Source organism: Mercenaria mercenaria, unplaced genomic scaffold, assembly GCF_021730395.1.
Source record: "Mercenaria mercenaria strain notata unplaced genomic scaffold, MADL_Memer_1 contig_4806, whole genome shotgun sequence".
In the NCBI taxonomy this organism is placed as follows: Eukaryota; Metazoa; Mollusca; class Bivalvia; order Venerida; family Veneridae; genus Mercenaria; species Mercenaria mercenaria.
The window spans coordinates 20,248-42,597 of NW_026463064.1; the positions used below are offsets into that span (position 1 = coordinate 20,248).

The window sequence follows — 22,350 nt, forward strand, 5'->3', positions numbered from 1 at the left end:
TCTTGATGAAATCTAGATCAGATTCGAATATGGGTCATCTAAGATCAAAAAGCAGGTCACTAGGTCAAATCAAAGAAAAACTTTGTGTATGTGATAGAAGCTATATTTTTCAACTGATCTTCATGAAATTTGGTCAGAATGATAGCCTTGATGAAATCTAGGTCAAGTTCGAATATGGGTCATCTGGGGTCAAAAACTAGGTCACTAGATCAAATCAAAGAAAATACTTATTTATGCTCCAATTTTAATGATAATTGGTCAGAATATATTTTTCCATGAAATCACTAGGTGAAACATGTTTACACTGTTATAGTGTGTTATGGTGTGTTTCTCAGGTGAGCGACCTAGGGCCATCTTGGCCCTCTTGTTTTAGGTTGATATTTACAATCTCACTGGGTAAAAGCCCCATAACTCTGACTTGCATTTTGGCCAAATTATGCCCCCTTTTGGACTTTGAAAATCCTGGATAAAGTTTTGCATGCAAGTTATTATCTCAATAACTAATGCAGATATTGAATTGAAACTTCACTTGTGTCTTTTGGGTTATAAAACTAGGTGATACCATCACGTCCCATAACTCTGACATGCATTTTGGCCAAATTATGCCCCTTTTTTGACTCTGAAAATCCTGGTCAAAGTTCTGCATGAAAACTCCAAAACTAATGCAGATACTCAGGATTGAAACTCTATAGATATCTTAACTTTTATGGTAATATTCCTACTTCTTGGACAACAATTCGAATAGTGGAGCATTGGCTGTCTTACAGACAGCTCTTATTGAAAATAACACCTGTAAGGATCTTATTTGATCTGCAAAATAGTCTTTAAAGTCATTTAACACAGTTCATTTATGTAGCAGGTGTTGTCAAGCTTCCATAAGTTTTTTCTGGAAAACTTAAACATCATTCAACTTTTTGTCCCAACCATAACGGTATATACTGTGCCTTAAAAGCTTAACTGTGTTAATTTTTGACTTATTTTTGAGCAGTTGTTTTGATCAAGAAATGATCTTGTTAAGTACTGTGATGCACTAAGCTAGAATTATGATGTGTGAATCAGGCATTTATTGTTATTTTGAATGGTGTCTGACAATTAACATTTTATAAAAAGACTTGTGCCATAAATTACATTGTTGTTTAACAACATTTTCAGTGTTTTTTGAAGAGTTTGAACATCTTTTGTTAGTTTAATGGTGAAATGAAGCACAAAGTGTTGCTTGTTAAGATCTATTTTTCAGTCTTTTTATCAAGTAGTGTAATATGTTCCAACCATAACGGTAGAACAGAAATTTTTGGTTTGGACGTTGCTCGGTAACGACTTTGAATATCAAAGCCAGGTTGGTTTTATTTGAAAGGAGTTTGATATAGCTTTAATTTGAAATGGTTATTTTAACTAAATGTTCCATTACCATCTAAGAAAAAAATAATTTAAGGTATGTTTCTTTATGTTGTTACTTTCCCTGGCATTAATTTGCCATATCTTTTCAAGAGTGCATTGAATATAGCTTGAAAGTTTGTCACATGCTCTTGCCTAATGTATAAAGAACAAATTTTGGCAAACATAATGGTTCACATAATATTTTGCTAGGTTAACAATGCTTTATGAACTGAAAAAAATATCATTTTAGTCCTATATAAAATCCATATATTTTTAAGAAAGCAGCATCTGTTTAGAAAAAAGGTATACTTTCTGCGCTTTTCGATATATGTCCTTTAAAATAGAACTAGCTAAACATGTCTTAACAGCAGTTCATTTTTGGACCCCAATGTCACACTTTATTTGCACTTGGCCTTATCAGACTTATGAATTAAGCTTAGAAATTGTCAAAATAAGCTAGTTTTATATTTCTTTTTAGATAATCTGATAGCTCTGCAAAAGGTTAAGCATATCTATTTCATTTTCGAAATTCCTTATGTTTACTGAGATATACGAGTATATAGATATTAAACATAAATTTTCTGATTTACCACAAGAAAGTATATATTCCTATCAGCCTCTAAGAATCACTTATGAAAACTGTCTGTAATGCACACAGATTTCCTTCTAAACATGTCCAGAATATCTGGTTGTAATTATGTCTCCCACCACACAGTGGTGTGGGAGACATATTGATTTACTCCAGTCTGTCTGTCTGTCTGTGTGTGTGTCTGTCACAAAGCTTGTCCGCACTCTAAGTCGAACATTTCTCATCCGATTTTCACCAAACTTGAACAAAATGTGTTTGACCATAAGACCTCGGCCAAGTTCGATAACTAGCCAAATCGGTCCAGGCGTCTTGGAGTTATGGCCCTTGAATTACCAAAAATCAGTCTTTTTACTCTTGTCCGCACTCTAATTTGAATATTTCTCATCCAATCTTCACCAAACTTAAACAAAACGTGTTTGACCACGAGACCTCGGCCAAGTTCGATAACTAGCCAAATCGGTCCAGGCATTTTGGAGTTATGGCCCTTGAATTATCGAAAAATTGGCCTTTTTATTCATATCCGCACTCTTAATTGAACATTTCTCATCCGATCTTCACCAAACTTGAACAAAATGTGTTTGACCATGAGACCTCGACCAAGTTCGATAACTAGCCAAATCAGTCCAGGCATTTTGGAGTTACGGCCCTTGAATTATCGAAAAATTGGCCTTTTTACTCATGTCCGCACTCTTAATCGAACATTTCTTATCCGATCTTCACCAAACTTGAACAAAATGTGTTTGACCATGAGACCTCGGCCAAGTTCGATAACTAGCCAAATCGGTCCAGGCATTTTGGAGTTACAGCCCTTGAATTACCGAAAAAATCCATCTGTTTACTCTTGTCTGCTCTCTAAGTCGAACATTTCTCATCCGATCTTCACCAAACTTGAACAAAATGTGTTTGGCCATAAGACCTTACCCAAGTTCGATAACTAGCCAAATCCGCCCAGGCACTTTTCATTTATGGCCCTTGAATTACTGATTGGATCCACTCATCCAGACCATCTAATTGGATCCACTCGTCTAAAACATCTAGAGAAACTAACATTTTTCATCATCTAAGGGGCAGTTGTGGGAGACATGCGCTTTTCTCAAAAGCATCTCTAGTTCATGATAGTGCATTGATGGGCGTGTCCGGTCCATATCTTTGTCATTCATGCATGGATTTTAAAATAACTACGCATGAATGTGTGGCACAGTAAGACGACCTGTCACGCGCAAGACCCAGGTCCGTAGGTCAAAGGTCCTAAACTCTAACATCGGCCATAACTATTCATTCAAAGTGCCATCGGGGGCATGTGTCATCCTATGGAGACAGCTCTTGTTAATCATTTCATCAAGACTTTTCAATGTATGTATGATTGTACAGACACAGTGTATGGACTTCCCTTTTCTGTATGATACCCAGGTCTCAGTGTATTGGCTCTGATATCTACCAGTCCAATGTATAACCAGCCACCAGTAATAAAGAAGCTAGTGGTTTGAAAATCAACTTTATTTAACAAAAAATTAATAAAACAAATTATATGATTGTCAGCAATAGTTATACTACATTTTAACTTTTAGCCTGCTAAATTTTTAAAATAAACTGGTCCATCATTCAATTTGGGCAGTGCCATTTATTATTCAAAGGAGTGTTCACTGAAAATTTACTGACTGAACAGCGAACAGTGCAGACCATGATCAGACTGCATGGATGTGCAGCTTGATCTTGGTCTGCACTGGTCGCAAAGACAGAATTACTTGCCGCCAGCAGGCTAAAGGTTAATAAAATTTCATTCATTCTACCCTTTTCTTTCAATCATAATTTAAAAATTTTTTCTAATTAAAAAAAATAATGTGTAATTTCACTAAACAGAAAGTTATCAAAAACTGCTCAAAATTGATATACAAAATGACATGATTTGTAGAAAAATGATTTACTAAGTTCGCAAATAAATATTAATAATAAAATAAATAAAAACACAAAAATATTTTTTTAACTTTTTCTGCATTTCTTGTGTTCTAAGCAAATATAATGAAAAAAAACGTTGAAGTTTTAAGATGTTTATTTATTTGCAAAATGGCCAAATGTTTTTAGATTTCCAACAAAACAAAGTAGATCTATTATGCCCCCCACCTGGCCACGTGCCTGCATACCCGGCTGTCAAAATTCCAGAAGTTTCCATGGAATGTCTTTGAATTTCCATGGAAGTCCGGACTCCGGAGTAATCGGACAAACTTTCCGGAGCTTGATATGGAATACTGCGGAAAACTGCAGAAAAATGTCCAGGGATTTCCGGAGAACTTTCCATGGACAATTTTCCGGAGTGATTCCACGGACGTCCATGAACAATTTTCCGGAGTTATTCCGCAGTCGTCCAGGAAGTTCTGCTGACAGTATTATTCAATAGCAATAAATGTGATTTATAGACATTTTTGCAGTACATGTATAGTGAACAATAACACTTCAGTACAAGCAACATAATTTTATTGCATGTGATCACTTTTGCAGTTTCAAACACTATATGATACAATATGAACAAGGAAAATGAATCTTTGCCAGTTAAAAGTGACTGATTTGAATATTTTTTAAGCATATACATAGTTTTGAACAAAGATTAGTTACACTTAAATAATGCTGAAATCATTCAAAGAAAGTACCTAAAGATATCTGTTTTCATATATGCATATTATTTATAAAAAAGCCTTTGGTTATACTTTAGCATTCATTGTGTTATGCTATATAATGACTGATGTACAAATATACATGCATGTGTTAATTAGCATAATTACAAATGTATGTATTGTTTCATGTATGTAAACAAACTTACTTGAGCAATTTCCAGAATCCTCAATATTAACTTTGAGCTGAATTACCCCACATAATAAATTTTCACTCATTTTTACACAACTTGTTAACATCAGACTTCCAGTTACACATTTTGAAAATTACTCTGTAAGATCAGTTCATCTAATTGGCTGAGCTTGATCACATGGTATTCCCAGTCTGATGCTAATTGTTTTCTGATGTGTTTAAAATCCCTTAGAAAATGACAGAGTTATTTTCTAGAGTTAAATGACCAGAATTTTTTCAAAGTGCTACATTTCCGCAGTGTTGGTGAATATTCCATGAACATTTTGACAGATGTCTGGAGTAATTTCCAGAGATGTCCGTGGAAAACATTTGCAATCACTCTGGACATGTTATATAACAGGTGACTTTTCCGGGCTATTCCATGGAAAGTACCTACTTTCCATGGAAGTTTTGCATTTGTCCGCAATTTTCCACAATTACTCTGGAATATGTACAGCCGGGTACTGGGACCTGACAGATAATGTTGCAAATTAATTGATCTATAATTACCTGCTTTTATAAAAGTTCTTCAGTAACAGTTTACCAAAAAATTATAATCATCTAAGTTCTTCTCGCGAACATGCCGCGATCATCGGTCTTCCTGCGAAGATCCCTGGAACTAGTATCAAACCAATCGCGGCATGATCGCAGTAGCAGCGAATATCCCGCGAATACTTCCTGCGAATAGGTATGTTCGCAGCATGTTCGCGGCTTTTTGACTATTTCGTAAGGGATGGGCAGTTCCAGAATTAATGGTATGGGGGTGGGGGGGGCTCGGAAGGCACTTCAGGGCTAACACTGACCTCCAAAAAATAATAGCCAACTTTTTAACCTATATAAAAAATTTAGCCAAAACTGATGTGGACCTTCAGGTGCAATTTTTATTAGAATAAAAATAATAAATTTTATCATATATATTTTCTTAATTACTTTAGAAATTAGTAGGCCCCAACAAGGAGTGTGGGAATTAGAGTTGGGTATTGCCCCTGAAAATGTATCGCGATACTATCACAATACTTTTGGTTTTATCGCGATAAGTATCACGATACTTACACATATTGAATGAATGCATTTTTATGCCCCCGAAGGGAGGCATATAGTTTTTGAACCGTCTGTCGGTCTGTCAGTCTGTCCGCAATTTTCGTGTCCGGTTAAGTTAATGTCTGCAAGTTGTCTTCCGTGGCTTTTTCCCCTGCTAACGCTGTCGTTCAGTGTAACCAAACATCTAAGTCTCCTGAATGGATTGATCTTCTGACCCTAATTGACTTCCAACTTCCACTGTTAACATTGTGACTGGATGCTTCCCAATTTTCGATTATGAATTTTTGTACTGTCCTTTTGTCTTCAAATAATTCCACAATTTTCAATAATTGTCTGCTTCGAAATTAAGTTTCCTTCACGAAATGTTCTTGATCATCTCAACAGTCTGCTGAGTACCCGGCCATTCAACACCAACTGCGACCGGGACGTTCCTTGGGTCTCTGGGGTGTGGCGTGCCCTTATACTTTGTTTATCATGTAACACTGATGGGGCTCAGGTGTAACCCCTTAAGCACTGTCAGTAGGGACCAAGACCTACGGTAGAGCTGTGGCGGTACCGGTAGTTACTTGGGGAATTAACTGAGGTCCTGTGGAAGTCCCTGTATTGTCTCTATGCCCAAAGAGCTGTCCGGTCACGGGGTCCACTCTACTTCCAATGAATAGAGTGTAGAAGCAGACATTCGAACTCTTAGAAGTTACAACCATGAAATGTCTCTTGATTCAAATTCCTTTTATTTTGTAATATAGTAAAATGTCCAACATGAAATTGTAAGTTCTAACAATGTAAATGTTCCCTTAGCATTATCACAATCACAAATGTTTTTTTACTGTTCCTGCCAATTTAGCTTAGGTCATTCAAAATTATTTAATTTCCAAGTTTTCCTTTTTGGTGAAGATAAAGAATAAATTTTCAATGCTTTCTTGTCAAACGTTTTACCAAGACTGAAGTTATGTTACTTAGTAAAAATTCTAGCTTAAGCATAACAACCAATGAAATATTTAATATTATAACCAATGAAATTTCTAATGAATAATAATCAATAAAATTTCAGAATTACAAGATAAAAAGTGACCAATAAAAATGTCACAACATATTCTAATTACTTAAGAAAGCTGGACAGTAAAATTGCCTTATGGCTTCACACCTTATCAATTAAATAATCAAAAAGATTCAACCAACAAAGATAGTGTCCAAGCTGTAAAATTGACAATCTGGCTTAAGGCTTAATTCCTGTATGTTAAAAGATCTTTAGAATAAAAGGGTTTCCTGCCAAAGCTGTCAGTTAATCAGAATTAACTTCTATAAAAATCTTTTGGAATAAAATACAATACATCTGAAAACAAACATTTTAAATGAAACATAATATTCTTAAATGACATACACACTCACATACAACCTTAATCATATAACTATTATTATATACAAAATTTATTCAGTTTTATTATATTTTATAATTTTACTATTTTTATTATTGTACCCCCCGACAACAAAGTTGTAAGGGGGGGTATACTGGTTTCAGGTTGTCTGTCTGTCTGTCTGTCTGTCCGTCTGTCTGTCTGTCCGTCTGTCCGTAGACGCAATCTTGTGCGCACCATCTCTCCTTATCCCCTTGACAGAATTTAATGAAACTTCACACAAGTGATCAGTACCAACAGTAGTTGTGCATGGGGCACGTTAGGTTCTTTTAGAAAAAAATTTTGCAGAGTTATGGGACATTGTTTTTTTGTTACTATACTATATATATACATAGACACAATCTTGTGCGCACCATCTCTCCTCATCCACTTGACACAATTTAATGAAACTTCACACAAGTGATCAGTACCAACAGTAGTTGTGCATGGGACATGTTAGGTTCTTTTAGAAAAAAAAATTCCAGAGTTATGGGACTTTGTTTTTTTGTTACTATACTATATACATAGACACAATCTTGTGCGCACCATCTCTCCTTATCCCCTTGACAGAATTTAATGAAACTTCACACAAGTGATCAGTACCAACAGTAGTTGTGCATGGGGCATGTTAGGTTCTTTTAGAAAAAAAATTTGCAGAGTTATGGGACTTTGTTTTTTTGTTACTATACTATATACATAGACACAATCTTGTGCGCACCATCTCTCCTCATCCCCTTGACACAATTTAATAAAACTTCACACAAGTGATCAGTAACAACAGTAGTTGTGCATGGGGCATGTTAGGTTCTTTCAGAAAAAATTTTTTGCAGAGTTATGGGACTTTGTTTTTTTGTTACTATACTATATACATAGACACAATCTTGTGCGCACCATCTCTCCTCATCCTCTTGACACAATTTAATGAAACTTCACACAAGTGATCAGTAACAACAGTAGTTGTGCATGGGGCATGTTAGGTTCTTTCAGCGACAAAAATTGCAGAGTTATGGGACTTTGTTTCTTGTTAACATACTATGTACATACAGTCTGCATATGCAATTTTGTGCGTGCCTAATCTACCAAACCCTTGCACACAATTTAATGAAACTTCACACAAGTGATCAGTACCAACCCTAGTTGTGCATGGTGCATGTTACATTCTTTTAGATAAATATTCTGCATAGTTATGGGACTTTGTTTTTTGTTACTATACGGTATACATACAGTCTATATATACATACAGTCCACATAATTATGCAATCTTGTGTGCGTCAAATTGCAATGTACTGTGTCAGTGCATGCGGGGAGGGGGTACATTCATCACCTTTAGTGATAGCTCTAGTTTTTATTATTTCATAAAACTTTGGGTGCAATGTGCCCACGGTGGCACAAACCGCACAAAAGAAAATTTCCTGTTGTCTACGCGAAGTTAAACATAATTTGACCAGGACAGGATTTTGTTACAAAAAAATATATTGACTCAGAGAATGCTTTGGTTAACAGGAGCCAAACTTAAAAAATAAGGTGATTGCATATGGTGAACAGATGTCCCTATTTTGGTAATGGGTTTATAAAAGGTCAAGGTTACGGCGACCTTCAGACATGCTATGGTTTCCATGCAATAAATGGAGCAGATTTTAGTCTACAGTTGTCAAATATCATATGATGATTGATTATTCCTATTGTTGTAGTCAAAGGTGACATTAAAAGGTACCAAAATACCTCTGACATCTATCTGTTATAAGAATTTATCAGTTTTTATTCAAAGCAGGTTGGTAAAGCCATGAAATGCTAAACAGCAAGTGACCTTCTGCAGCTTTGGTTTTGATTGTGCATTAATAAATTTAGTGCATGAATAAGTAGCTTAATCATGTCAGGTGGGAGACATTGATTTACTCCTGTCTATGTGTGTGTCCGTGAGTCTGAATGAATTATATGCCTGACTTCTTTCAGTTATTTTTATATGTTTTTGCTTCTATCTTCTCATTCTTTCTGTTTTACTACTAACTTGTAAAAGATTGGGTTTTTTTTTTTTTTGCATTTCAGAGTCTCTTGATTTATTTCAAACATCTCTTGATTTTTTTCTAAGGTCCAGTGCTGGTTTTTATTGAAAACAAAATATATTGAATAGTATTTGCGCAATGTCTTGTACGTAGACACCCTCATTGCATGCCTTGTTTTTGCCATAACAAAGGGAGGGTTAGAAAGAAATGTATTATTCCTTTTTTGATAGCTTTTAACATTTATATAAGTCATGTATAAGATTAAAACATATTCTATATCCATTGTACTTCTGAGATTCAGATTGTACATACAAGAATAAATGGGTGACATTTTGCATTTGGAAGAAGTATAAACATTAAGTGTGGTGTATCATTGAAACTTGATAAATAGCTCCAGTATGATTTTATAAATGATATTTGTCAAAAAACCTTCGTTTCTTTATTGTCTACGGACAAGACATGTGTCTACGGACAAGACATTTTGCAATTCCACAACTATTTATATCTATATAACCCAGTTTAATTCCGTCTAATGTTTATCAACTTAGACACTGCCCTAGCAACTTTCATACCAACAGTGATTAAACTCTAATATTTTATCCTTCACAAGGAAAATAGGTGTCTACGGACAGGACAAAAAATTTGGCGCATTTATCATTGTCCGTTCAGAGTCAAATTTGTGGAGATAAGAAATTTCCACCTGAAAGAATGCTATTTTTTTCAGAAGAGGGTAGACTGAAGTTCACACAGAATCAAATAAGACAGTAAAAAAAGAATTATTTCATAATGAAATCACATATCTGATATGAGGAATAGCAAAAAGGCAAAATATATAACAAAATGGTCATGTCAGTCTTCAGTACGTATCTTCTGTTGTAGGTGACATAGACAGTTGAAATAACTTGCAGCTGAAAGAAGACAAATTTTCCTGTAAACCAAATAGCACAAGTTCAGGTTTTAATTCAAATGAAAAGACAAAAAGCACATTTTTTTAGGTGAAACAATATAATGCAGAATTTTGGCCTTTTTAGCTCACCTGAGAACAAAGTGCTCAGGGTGAGGTATTGTGATCGCTCACTGTCTGGCGTCCGTCCGTCCACACTTTCCTTTAAACAACATCTCCTCCTAAACCAACAGGCCAATTTTGATGAAACTTCACAGGGATGTTCCTTGGATGGTTTTCTTTAAAACTTGTTCAAAGAATTGAATTCCATGCAGAACTCTGGTTGCCATGGCAACAGAAAGGAAAAACTTTAAAAATCTTCTTCTCAAAAACCAGAAGCCCTAGAGCTTAGATATTTGGTGTGAAGAATTGTCTAGTGGACCTCTACCAAATTTGTTCAAATCATGACCCCGGGGTCAAAATTGACCCCGCCCCAGGTGTCATTTGATTTTACATAGGAAAATCTTCAAACATTTTCTAAAAATAAACCAGAAGGCCTAGAGCTTAGATTTTCACGTGTAGCATTGCCTAGTAGACTTCCACAAAATTTGTTCAAATCATGACCTCCGTGGTCAAATTGACCCCGCCCCATGGGGTTACTTGATTGTACATAGAAAAATCTTCAAAATTTTCATAAAATAAACCAGAAGGCCTACTGCTTAGATATTTGACATGTAGCATTGCCTAGTGGACCTCTACAAAATTTGTTCAAATCATGACCCCCGGGGTCAAAATTAACCCCGCCCCAGGGGTCACTTGATTTTACATTGGAAAATCTTCAAAAAATTTCTAAAAATAAACCAGAAGGCCTACAGCTTAGATATTTCATGTGTAGCATTGCCTATTGGACCTCTACAAAATTTGTTCAAATCATGACCCCCCAGGGTCAAAATTGACCCCCACCCCAGAGGTCACTTGATTTTACATAGGAACATCTTAAAAAAAATTCTAAAAATAAACCAGAAGGACTAGATCTTAGATATTTGACATTTAGCACATCCTAGTAGACTTCTACAAAATTTGTTCAAATCATGACCCCATGGGGTTACTTGATTGTAAATAGAAAAATCTTCAAAATTTTCTAAAAATAAACCAGAAGGCCTAGAGCTTAGATATTTGACATGTTACATTGCGTAGTAGACTTCTACAAAGTTTGTTCCATTCATGACCCCCGGGGTAAACTTGGCCCCGCCCCAGGGGTTACTTGATTGTACATCAGAAAATCTTCCAAAAAATTTCTGAAAATCATCAGTTTGACATTTGAAACATGTAGCTCATATTACTCTGGTGAGCGATCCAGGGTTGTCATGACCCTCTTGTTTCTGTTATTGGACAGCATGGCGTTCGTTTAATATGTACATCAGATACCTGAAAGTAGATTTACCTGCAACTGGGTAGTGATATGTAACTCCTGAAGTGCTGAAAACAGAATATATAAACATGCACTTTTAAATTTGGGTGTTTAACATGGAGCACCTAAAAAGTATGCATTTGATTGTGACTGAGGCGATAGGAAAAAAAGTTTAAAAATCCTCTTCTCTGAAACCACAACTCTTAGACCTTTGATATTTGGTTTGTTAGCATTGTCTTATGATCTTCAACCAAAATTGTTCAAATTGTACCCCTGGGATGAAAAGAGGCCCTGCCCTGGGGGTCCCAAGTTTTATATAGACTTAAATAGGAATAAACTTTAAAAATCTTCTTGTCTGAAACCATATGACCTAGGCTTCTGATATTTGGTATGATGCATTGTCTAGTAGTCCTCTACCAAAATTGTTCAAATTATCTCCCTGGGGTCAAATATGGCCCCGCCCCGGGGGTCATGGTTTATATAGACTTATATAAGGAAAACTTTGAAAATCTTCTTGTACAAAACCACACGGCCTAGGGCTTTGATATTTGGTACGTAGCATCATCTAGTCGTCCTCTACCAAGATTATTCAAATCATTCCCCTAGGGTCAAATATGGCCCACCCCTGGGGGTCCCAAGCTTTACATAGACTTATACAGGAAAAAAATGTTTAAAAATCTTCTTCTCTGAAACCACAACACTTAGACCTTTGATATTTGGTTTGTAGCATTGTCTTATGGTCCTCAACCAAAATTGTTCAAATTGTACCCCTGGGGTGAAAAGAGGCCCTGCCCTTGGGGTCCCAAGTTTTATATAGATTATTAGGAAAAAATTTTAAAAATCTTGTCTGAAACCATATGACCTAGGCTTTTAAAATTTGATATGATGCATTGTTTTGTAGTCCTCTACCAAAATTATTCAAATTATGCCCCTGGGGTTAAAAGAGGCCCTGCCCTGGGGTCACTTAGTTATTATGTGAGTTGTATAGGAAAAAATACTTAAAAAAATCATCTGATCCTATTTCCAAGACAGTTTAATTATAATTACCTGATGACCCCAAGTAATATGATGTCACTTGACTGTGACCTTGACCTACTGACCTACTTTCCTGTTTTTAGCTCACCTGAGCACAAAGTGCTCGGGGTGAGCTATTGTGATTGCTCACCGTCCGGCGTCCGGCCGTCCTAACTTTCCTTTAAACAACATCTCCTCCTAAACCAACAGGCCAATTTTGATGAAACTTCACAGGGATGTTCCTTGGATGGTCTTCTTTAAAAATTGTTCAAAGAATTGAATTCCATGCAGAACTCTGGTTGCCATGGCAACCGAAAGGAAAATCTTAAAAAATCTTCTTCTCAAAAACCAGAAGCCCTAGAGCTTAGATATTTGGTGTGAAGCATTTCCTGGTGGACCTCTACCAAGTTTGTTCAAATCATGACCCCGGGGTCAAAATTGAATTGCCTCAGGGGTCACTTGATTTTACATGGGAAAATCTAAAAAAATCTTCTTCTCAGAAACCAGAAGCTCTAGAGCTTAGTTATTTGACATGTAGCATTGCATAGTGGTCCTCTACAAAATTTGTTCAAGTCATGACCCCTGGGGTCACAATTGACCCCGCCCCAGGGGTCACTTGATTTTATATAGGAAATTATCTTCAAAAATTTTCTAAAAATAAACCAGAAGGCCTAGATCTTAGATATTTGACATGTAGCATTGCCTAGTAGACTTTTACGAAATTTATTCAAATCATGACCCCCGGGGTCAAATTGACCCCGTCCCATGGGGTTACTTGATTGTACATAGAAAACTATTCAAAATTTTCTAAAAATAAACCAGAAGGCCTAGAGCTTAGATATTTGAAACAGGAGTTCCACTAGACCTGAAAACCCAAGAGTCCCAGGACCCTTGGGCCCAAATTTTGAAGGGTCCTTTTCCAAAATACAGGAGTGCTGTCCCAACACGTCCATATAATTGACTATATTTTTAGCTCACCTGTCACATAGTGACAAGGTGAGCTTTTGTGATCACCCTTCGTCCGTCGTCAGTCTGTCCATCCGTCCGTCAACAATTTCTTGTCTGCACGATAGTGGTTTCATTTATGATTTTATTTTAACCAAACTTGCACACAACTTGTATCACCATAAGATCACGGTTCCTTTCTTGAACTGGCCAGATCCCATGATGGGTTCCAGGGTTATGGCCCCTGAAAGGGCCAAAATTAGCTATTTTGACCTTGTCTGCACAATAGCAGCTTTATCTATTATTTGATTTTTACCAAACTGGCACACAACTTGTATCGCCATAAGATCTTGGTTCCTTTCTTGAACTGGCCAGATTCCAATATGGGTTCCAGAGTTATGGCCCCTGAAAGGGCCAGAATTAGCTATTTTGACCTTGTCTGCACAATAGCAGCTTCATTTATGATTTGAATTTAATCAAACTTGCACAAAATTGTGTCACCATAAGATCTTGATTCCTTTCTTGAACCGGCCAGATCCCATAATGGGTTCCAGAGTTATGGCCCCTGAAAGGGCCAAAATTAGCTATTTTGACCTTGTCTGCACAATAGCAGCTTCATTTATGATTTGATTTTAACCAAACTTGCACACAACTTGTATCACAATAAGATCTTGCTTCCTTTCTTCAACTGGCCAGATTCCATCATGGGTTCTAGAGTTATGGCCCCTTAAAGGTTCAAAATTGACTATTTTGGCTTTTGCAGCCATATAGAGACTTTATTTGTGGTTTTATTTGATACAAACTTCCAAAATATCTTCAACAACAATAAATCTTGGATTCCATGACAAATCAGATCCAATTGTAGGTTCCAGACTTATTTTATATATGATTACCTCCCCTGATTGTAATCAAAATGGATTTATATCAGTAAGTACTTATAGGACTTATTTGAAATTTCATTATTGTTATTAGTTGGACTGAGACAATCAGGGTAGATAACTATGGACTGATTTTATGTCAAATTACCTCCCTTTATTTCAAATTAAAATGGGTATATCTTTGAACTAATGAAGATACTGTTCTGAAATTTCATTTATTTCAACAGATTTATTTGGCAGATCCTTCTTTTGTTCACTTACAATATATTTTTTTAGCTCGACTATTCGAAGAATAGTCTAGCTATTCTACTCACCCTGGCGTCGGCGTCGGCGTCGGCATCACACCTTGGTTAAGTTTTTGCATGCAAGTACATACAGCCATCAATTAAAGGCATATAGCTTTGAAACTTATTTTATCTTTTTCTAGGTCAATTACCAACCTCTCTGGGTCAAGTCCCATAACTCTGACATGTATTTTGAGCAAATTATGCCCCCTTTTGGACTTAGAAAATTTTGGTTAAAGTTTTACATGCAAGTTACTATCTCCAAAACTGATGCAGATATTAATTTGAAACTTCACATGTGTCTTCGGGGTTATAAAACTAGTTGATAGCAGCAAGTCCCATAACTCTGACCTTCATTTTGGCCAAATTATGCCCCCTTTTGGACTTAGAAAATTCTGGTTAAAGTTTTGCGTGCAAGTACGTACAGCTATTTCTAAAAGGCATATAGATTTTAAACTTATTTTTTCTTTTTCTAGATCAATTACCAACCTCACTGGGTCAAGTCCCATAACTCTGACATGTATTTTGGGAAAATTATGCCCCCTTTTAGACTTAGAAAATTTTGGTTAAAGTTTTACATGCAAGTTACTATCTCCAAAACTAATGCAGATATTGATTTGAAACTTCACATGTGTCTTTGTGGTTATAAAACTAGTTGATAGCTGCAAGTCCCATAACTCTGACCTTCATTTTGGCCAAATTATGCCCACTTTTGGACTTAGCAAATTCTGGTTAAAGTTTTGCGTACAAGTACATACAGCTATTACTAAAAGGCATATAGATTTGAAACTTTTTTTTTCTTTTTCTAGATTAATTACCAACCTCACTGGGTCAAGTCCCATAACTCTGGCATGTATTTTGGGCAAATTATGCCCCCTTTTGGACTTTGAAAATTCTGGTTAAAGTTTTACATGCGAGTTTCTATCTCCAAAACTAATGCAGATATTGAATTAAAACTTCACATGTGCCTTCGGGGTTATAAAACTAGTTGATAGCAGCAAGGCCCATAACTGATATGCATTTTGGTCAAATTATGCCCCCTTTTGAACTTTAAACTCTTTTAATATTTAACCTTTTTGGGTAATATTTTCCTGCTTCTGGGACAATATTTCGAATAGTCGAGCTTGGCTGTCTTACGGACAGCTCTTGTTAATTACTTCCCTTTTACGTTACTATAAATAGCTTATTTTTAGTAACTTTTTTATTATTGGCCGTAGGGAAAACCGAGACCACTTTTCTGTGGTACAACATGGATGGTACCTCCAATTTTTAGGTGTATTTTGATATATCTATACATTGTAAGAATTTTTTTTTTCTTCTTGGTTAAATTTCTTCCCTTTAGATATTTTTTCTGAGGGCCTTCTTGTCCTCAAGTGCAATGATAACAGGTGAGCAATATAGGGCCATCATGGCCCTCTTGTTTTATTTAGTAATACGTAGATCTTTACCTAAGAAAACAATAAACCCAAGATCATGTTACAGCATAATAAAAATGTCAGTTCCAGGTCACATAGTCTCATATTGTAAACTAATATTTATCAAAATTCATGTTATTTTGATTAGGTTTTTCTTCAATATTTCATTTAATTTTTAATAACAGTACAGTGCTATAACACTCTAAAAAATGTATCCAAAATGTTCTATCCGGATACTGGTACACTTTTGGAATGTCATCGGAAAGTAGTTTTTGCTCAGTTTACTTGGTCATCTAAGCTAAATCAGAGATAGTTCCTCAAATAATGATGTTACTTATCATTAAAAACTGCATTGAAAGTCAGTTTTTTTAAGGAATTTTGGAAATATGCATATGCCATCGCGTGTAATTAGACTCGTGAACGGATATTCTAAACTTGTTTTTGCTTTCGAAATTGATCAAAATTTGTGAAGTTTCTTGTTGAAATTACGATATGATAACTAAACAATGTTCTAATTTAAAGTTGGCATGAAAAAATCCCGCAGGGCACTTTTCACATGCTCGGTTATCAGCTGCTTATGATAATTCAATAATTGGCGCCTTTTTTGACAGTACACAGGATCCAATACGCTTTATCAATTAATTTCAACACTTCATTGATTCTTGTTACCTATGTGCACTAGCCGTGACGTAACTTGCTGATAAAAAAATCAACGAGGCATGTCTACATGAGAAAGTGCGGGATTTAGCAGAAGATCAAAGGCAGGAGGGCATGACTGCGAGTGCTTATTTTGAATACACGAGTCTATCGTGGAAATAGTTTTACTGAAGGAAATGAATGATAAGAGAAAGGATTATCAAAGGAAAATGCCCCCGGGTCCCGAAGGACACGCAAGTATCGTGCCTGGTCCTTGGAGCGTCTTTTGAAAATCTCCCGGGTCCGGACCCGGGGTCCCAGGTCAAATGGAACCCCTGTTGACATGTAGCATTGCCTAGTGGACCTCTACAAACTTTGTTCAAATCATGACCCCCGGGGTCAAAATTGACCCCCACCCCAGGGTTCACTTGATTTTATATAGGAAAATCTTCAAAAATTTTCATAAAATAAATCAGAAGACCTAGATCTTAGCTATTTGATATGTAGCATTGCCTAGCAGACTTCTACAAAATTTGTTCAAATCATGACCCCCGGGGTCAAATTGACCCCGCCCCTTTGGGTTACTTGATTGTACATAGAAAAATCTTCAAAATTTTCTTAAAATAAACCAGAAGGCCTAGAGCTTAGATATTTGACATGTAGCATTGCCTAGTGGACCTCTACAAAATTTGTTCAAATCATGACCCCCGGGGTCAAAGTTGACCCCCACCCCAGGGTTCACTTGATTTTATATAGGAAAATCTTCAAAAATTTTCTTAAAAAATACCTGAAGGCCTAGATCTTAGCTATTTGATACGTAGCATTGCCTAGCGGACTTCTACAAAATTTGTTCAGATCATGAGCCCCGGGGTCAAATTGACCCCGCCCCTTTTGGTTACTTGATTGTACATAGAAAAATCTTCAAAATGTTCTAAAAATAAACCAGAAGGCCTAGAGCTTAGATATTTGACATGTAGCTTTGCTTAAAGGACCTCTACAAAATTTGTTCAAATCTTGACCCCACCAGGGTCAAAATTGACCCCCACCCCAGGGTTCACTTAATTGTACATAGGGAAATCTTCATAAATTTGCTAAAAATAAACCAGAAGGCCTAGATCTTAGATATTTGATATGTAACATTGCCTAGTAGACTAATATTTTTCAGCCCTGTCTGGGCTTGTCTGTCTACATGGATAATTGAAAGTGCATGGACTTGGGGACTACTGACATGGTTTTGAAGGGGTTAACAGGTCTGAAATAGAATAAATGATGGTTTTAACTAAAAATGAACTGCATTAATATCGGTTTTCTTTTCCGAAATTGGTAGCTAGTCCGAGTAACTTCCCTTAGTTTCGAATGCGCAATTTTCCTGTCAGTGTAAACATTCATGACACTATTATATTGACACTCAGCAACATTTACATATCTTTAAATGCAAAAGTAAGTATACTTTAAATTCACATCACTTATAATATGATTGAACAATATCTAATGTATGACACGGTTATTGCCAGGCCCGTTATCTGTAAAATATCTAAACAGTTCTTTCGTCCATCCGTTACAAATTGTATGTGGCAATCCACGCTATAAAATTTCAATATATAAATTGTCATATTCAAATTTTATCATGTGCGAATATATACCAGCCGATAATTGCCTGTTTTGGTAATGCTAGAGGCAAATGTTTACTGGAAAAATATATATAGTCATGGGCTGTATCTCAGTGTCAGCTGACAAACTGTAGTTTGTACTTTCAACATTTTTATACGCCCGAAGGGACGTATTATGTTATGACGCTGGTGTCCGTCTGTCTGTCTGTCCGTCCGTCCGTCTGTCCGTTAGCAATTTCATGTTCGCTCTGTAACTCCTTGAAGGATTTCAAGGAAACTTACACAAATGTTCACCACACCGAGACAATGTGCAGAGCGCATGTTTTGGATGTCACGCTTCAAGGTCAAGGTCACACTTAGGAGTCAAAGGTCATATCAGTTTGTTTCGTGTCCGCTCTGTAACTCTTGAACCCCTTGAAGGATTTCAAAGAAACTTGACACAAATGTTCACCACACCAAGACGACATGTAGAGCGCATGTTCCGGATGACTTGCTTCAAGGTCAAGGTCACACTTAGGGGTCAAAAGTCATATCAGTTTGTTTCGTGTCCGCTCTGTAACTCTTGAACTGCTGGAAGGATTTCAAAGAAACTTGGCAGAAATGTTCACCACATTGCAACGATGTGCAGAGCGCATGTTCCGGATGACTCGCTTCAAGGTCAAGGTCACACTTAAGGGTCAAAGGTCATATATGACTTTGCTTTGTGTATATTGCTCTGCATTGCAGTGCTTTTGTTTTTATTTTGCAGATCTCTTTTTAGCTCACCTGAGCAATGCTCAGGTGAGTTTTTCTGATCGCTCAATGTCCGGCGTCTGTCGTCCGTCGTCTGTCGTCCGTCGTCTGTCAACATTTAGCTTGTGTATGCGATAGAGGCTGTATTTTTCAATTAATCTTCATGAATATTGGTCAGAATGATAACCTTGATGAAATCTAGGCCGAGTTTGAAAATGGATCATCTCGGGTCAAAAACGAGGTCACTAGGTCAAATCAAAGAAAAACCTTGTGTATGCGATAGAGGCTGTATTTTTCAACTAATCTTCATGAATATTGGTCAGAAAGATAACCTTGATGAAATCTAGGCCGAGTTCTAAAATGGGTCATCTCGGGTCAAAAACTAGGTCACTAGGTCAAATCAAAGAAAAACCTTGTGTATGCAATAGAGGCTGTATTTTTCAATTGATCTTCATGAATATTGGTCAGAATGATTGCCTTGATGAAATCTAGGCCGTGTTCGAAAATGGGTCATCTCGGATCAAAAACTAGGTCACTAGGTCAAATCAAAGAAAAACCTTGTGTATGCGATAGAGGCTGTATTTTTCAATTATTCTTCATGAATATTGGCCAGAATGATAGCCTTGATGAAATCTAGGCCGAGTTCAAAAATGGGTCATCTCGGGTCAAAAACTAGGTCACTAGGTCAAATCAAAGAAAAACCTTGTGTATGCGATAGAGGCTGTATTTTTCAATTGATCTTCATGAATATTGGTCAGAATGATTGCCTTGATGAAGTCTAGGCCGAGTTCGAAAATGGGTCATCTTGGGTCAAAAACTAGGTCACTAGGTCAAATCAAAGAAAAACCTTGTGTATGCGATAGAGGCGGTATTTTTCAATTGATCTTCATGAATTTTGGTCAGAATGATTACCTTGATGAAATCTAGGCCGAGTTCGAAAATGGGTCATCTGGGATTAAAAACTAGGTCACTAGGTCAAATCGAAGAAAAACATTGTGTGTGCAATAGAGGATGTAGTTTTCAATTGATCTTCATGAAATTTGGTCAGAGTGATTGCCTTGATGAAATCTAGGTCGAGTTTGAATATGGATTATCTGAGGTCAAAAACTAGGTCACTAGATCAAATTAAAGAAAAATCTTGTGTATGCGATAGAGACTGTTTTTTTCAATTGATTTTTATGAAATTTGGTCAGGATGATTGTCTTAATGAAATCTAGGTCGAATTTGAATATGGGTCATCTGAGGTCAAAAACTAGGTCACTTGGTCAAATCAAAGAAAAAACTTGTATATGTGATAGAGGCTGTATTTTTCAATTGATCTTCATGAATTTTGGTCAGAATGGTTGCCTTGATAAAATCTAGGTCGAGTTTGAACATGGGTCATCTAGGGTCAAAAACTAGGTCATATCATAATCTAAGAAAACGCTTGTTTTATCACAAGAGACCAATTTTTTGGTCCAATCTTAATGAAAATTGGTCAGAATATTTGTTTCCATGAAATCACTAGGTCAAACATGTTTTACACTGTTATGGTGTGTTTCTTAGGTGAGCGACCTAGGGCCATCTTGGCCCTCTTGTTTGTACTTACAATAAATTTTTTTTTTGAATTACTTCCCTTTTATGTTACTATAAATAGCTTATTTTGAAACTTTTTTATTATTGGCCGTAGGGAAAAACCGAGACCACTTTTCTGTGGTACAACATGGATGGTACCTCCAATTTTAAGGTGTATTTTTACATACCTGTACCTGATAAGGATTTTTTTGTAGACTTTGAATTTTTTTTTGTGGACTTAGCTTTGTTTTTTGAAGTTTTCCTTTTGTTGTTCCAGTCCTTTGGGGCTACAACAGTCAAGTTCTTAAAATTTTGCTCCCATCCTATGATGTAAACCTTCGGGCATATATTGCCCCGCTTGGCGGCGCTCTTGTTATTTTTGCGAACCACTCTTCAATTTTAGAGAAATATATTGGGTTTAAATACTTGTATAATGTCAATCAAAGTTTTACTAGACATCGATTGAATGTTCATTTCATCTATTGTAACAAAATCTCTGTTCTGTTGGGGAAAAAAACTAAAAACAAACTGAAACTGGTAGACTGTACTACCAGTACATCAATTATTAGCTTACTCTCAGGCCCTTCAGGCCTTTCATCATAGTTTTACGTGAGTATTCCTAATGTTAGCTTTGGCTTCTCTAATTTCTACTCGTATCCAAATTGTTTACAATACTTGTTATGATATGTTATCTCTGCCAACTTCTTCCAAAGATATATTTCTATTATCTTATGTATTTTCCTATTAATTTCACACTAATTTACATTCATCATTTTGTTCATGCAGGCCACCATTTTTCATGCGTCTGCTGATCCTGATTAAAATCTCTCTACCATACTGTTAAACTTTTATTTTTGGCAGTACCAATTATTGATGGTCGGTGGGTAAAGTAATAGAAAGAGCATTGAAACTCGAGGGCAAACGATTTGTACGAGGGGGCATAGCCCCCGAGTATAAATCGTTTACCCGAGAGTTTTAATGTTCTTTCTGTTTTGTATCATAGCCATACATATATGGTAGTTGTAGGCATTCCACATTGCCATAAACAGCAGTTCAAGTGAGTGAATGTGTAAAGCCCAGGTAAAATAAACCAATGCGAGAGCAGAAAATCAATAAAATACACTTCGCTGTCTACTGTTCCAGACACGCTGGCATACTTTCCTATCCAGCAGTGCGGTAACTAGCATGCGGGTATTAAATACCTGCACACTTTTAGTTACCGCACCCTGTACTCAGTGTATATGATTTACATGCACCAAATTTGTTAAGAAAAATCACCGAGCTATGATACAAATGAAAATAAATTTACTGAAAATGACTTATATTGTTTTGTCAAAAATTAGGGGCGGTGCTTCCATAAACCAGAAAATTAAAAAATGCTGGCCTGACATGTTAATTCAAGATATGAAGTTTTCACTGTAATGCTATTTGAAATATTTTCAGGGGCTCCAGTTTTATCTGTTGATGATACTCCAAGCAACTATTCTTCTGTTGCGACCCTCAAATGCAGTGATCCCACTTATACTTCTGGAAATGGATACAGGTGGACTAAAGATGGAGTTCTTATCTTTGACCAAAGTGGAGAGGTATCAACAAGTGGGAAGTACAGTGAGGGAATTGATGGAACTACTTTCAAGCTTATTATCAGTAACCTTGTTGCTGATGATGAAGGAAGCTATATTTGCAACCATGGATTTGTGGATTCCAGCACACTAAATCTAGAGATAGAATGTATGTTGTAATATT

At 36.3% G+C, this 22,350-nt stretch overlaps 1 protein-coding gene across 1 annotated transcript in view; it reads left to right on the forward strand.

Moving 5' to 3' along the window:
• Window positions 1–22,350, forward strand: part of LOC128554183 (uncharacterized) — a gene marked incomplete at its 3' end in the record, with an annotated part of 54,489 nt that overhangs the window by 14,657 nt on the left and 17,482 nt on the right. The window contains exon 2 of the mRNA XM_053535430.1: window positions 22,048–22,335. Coding sequence (XP_053391405.1) covers window positions 22,048–22,335 — 288 coding nt within the window. The remainder of the gene's footprint in view (window positions 1–22,047; window positions 22,336–22,350) is intronic.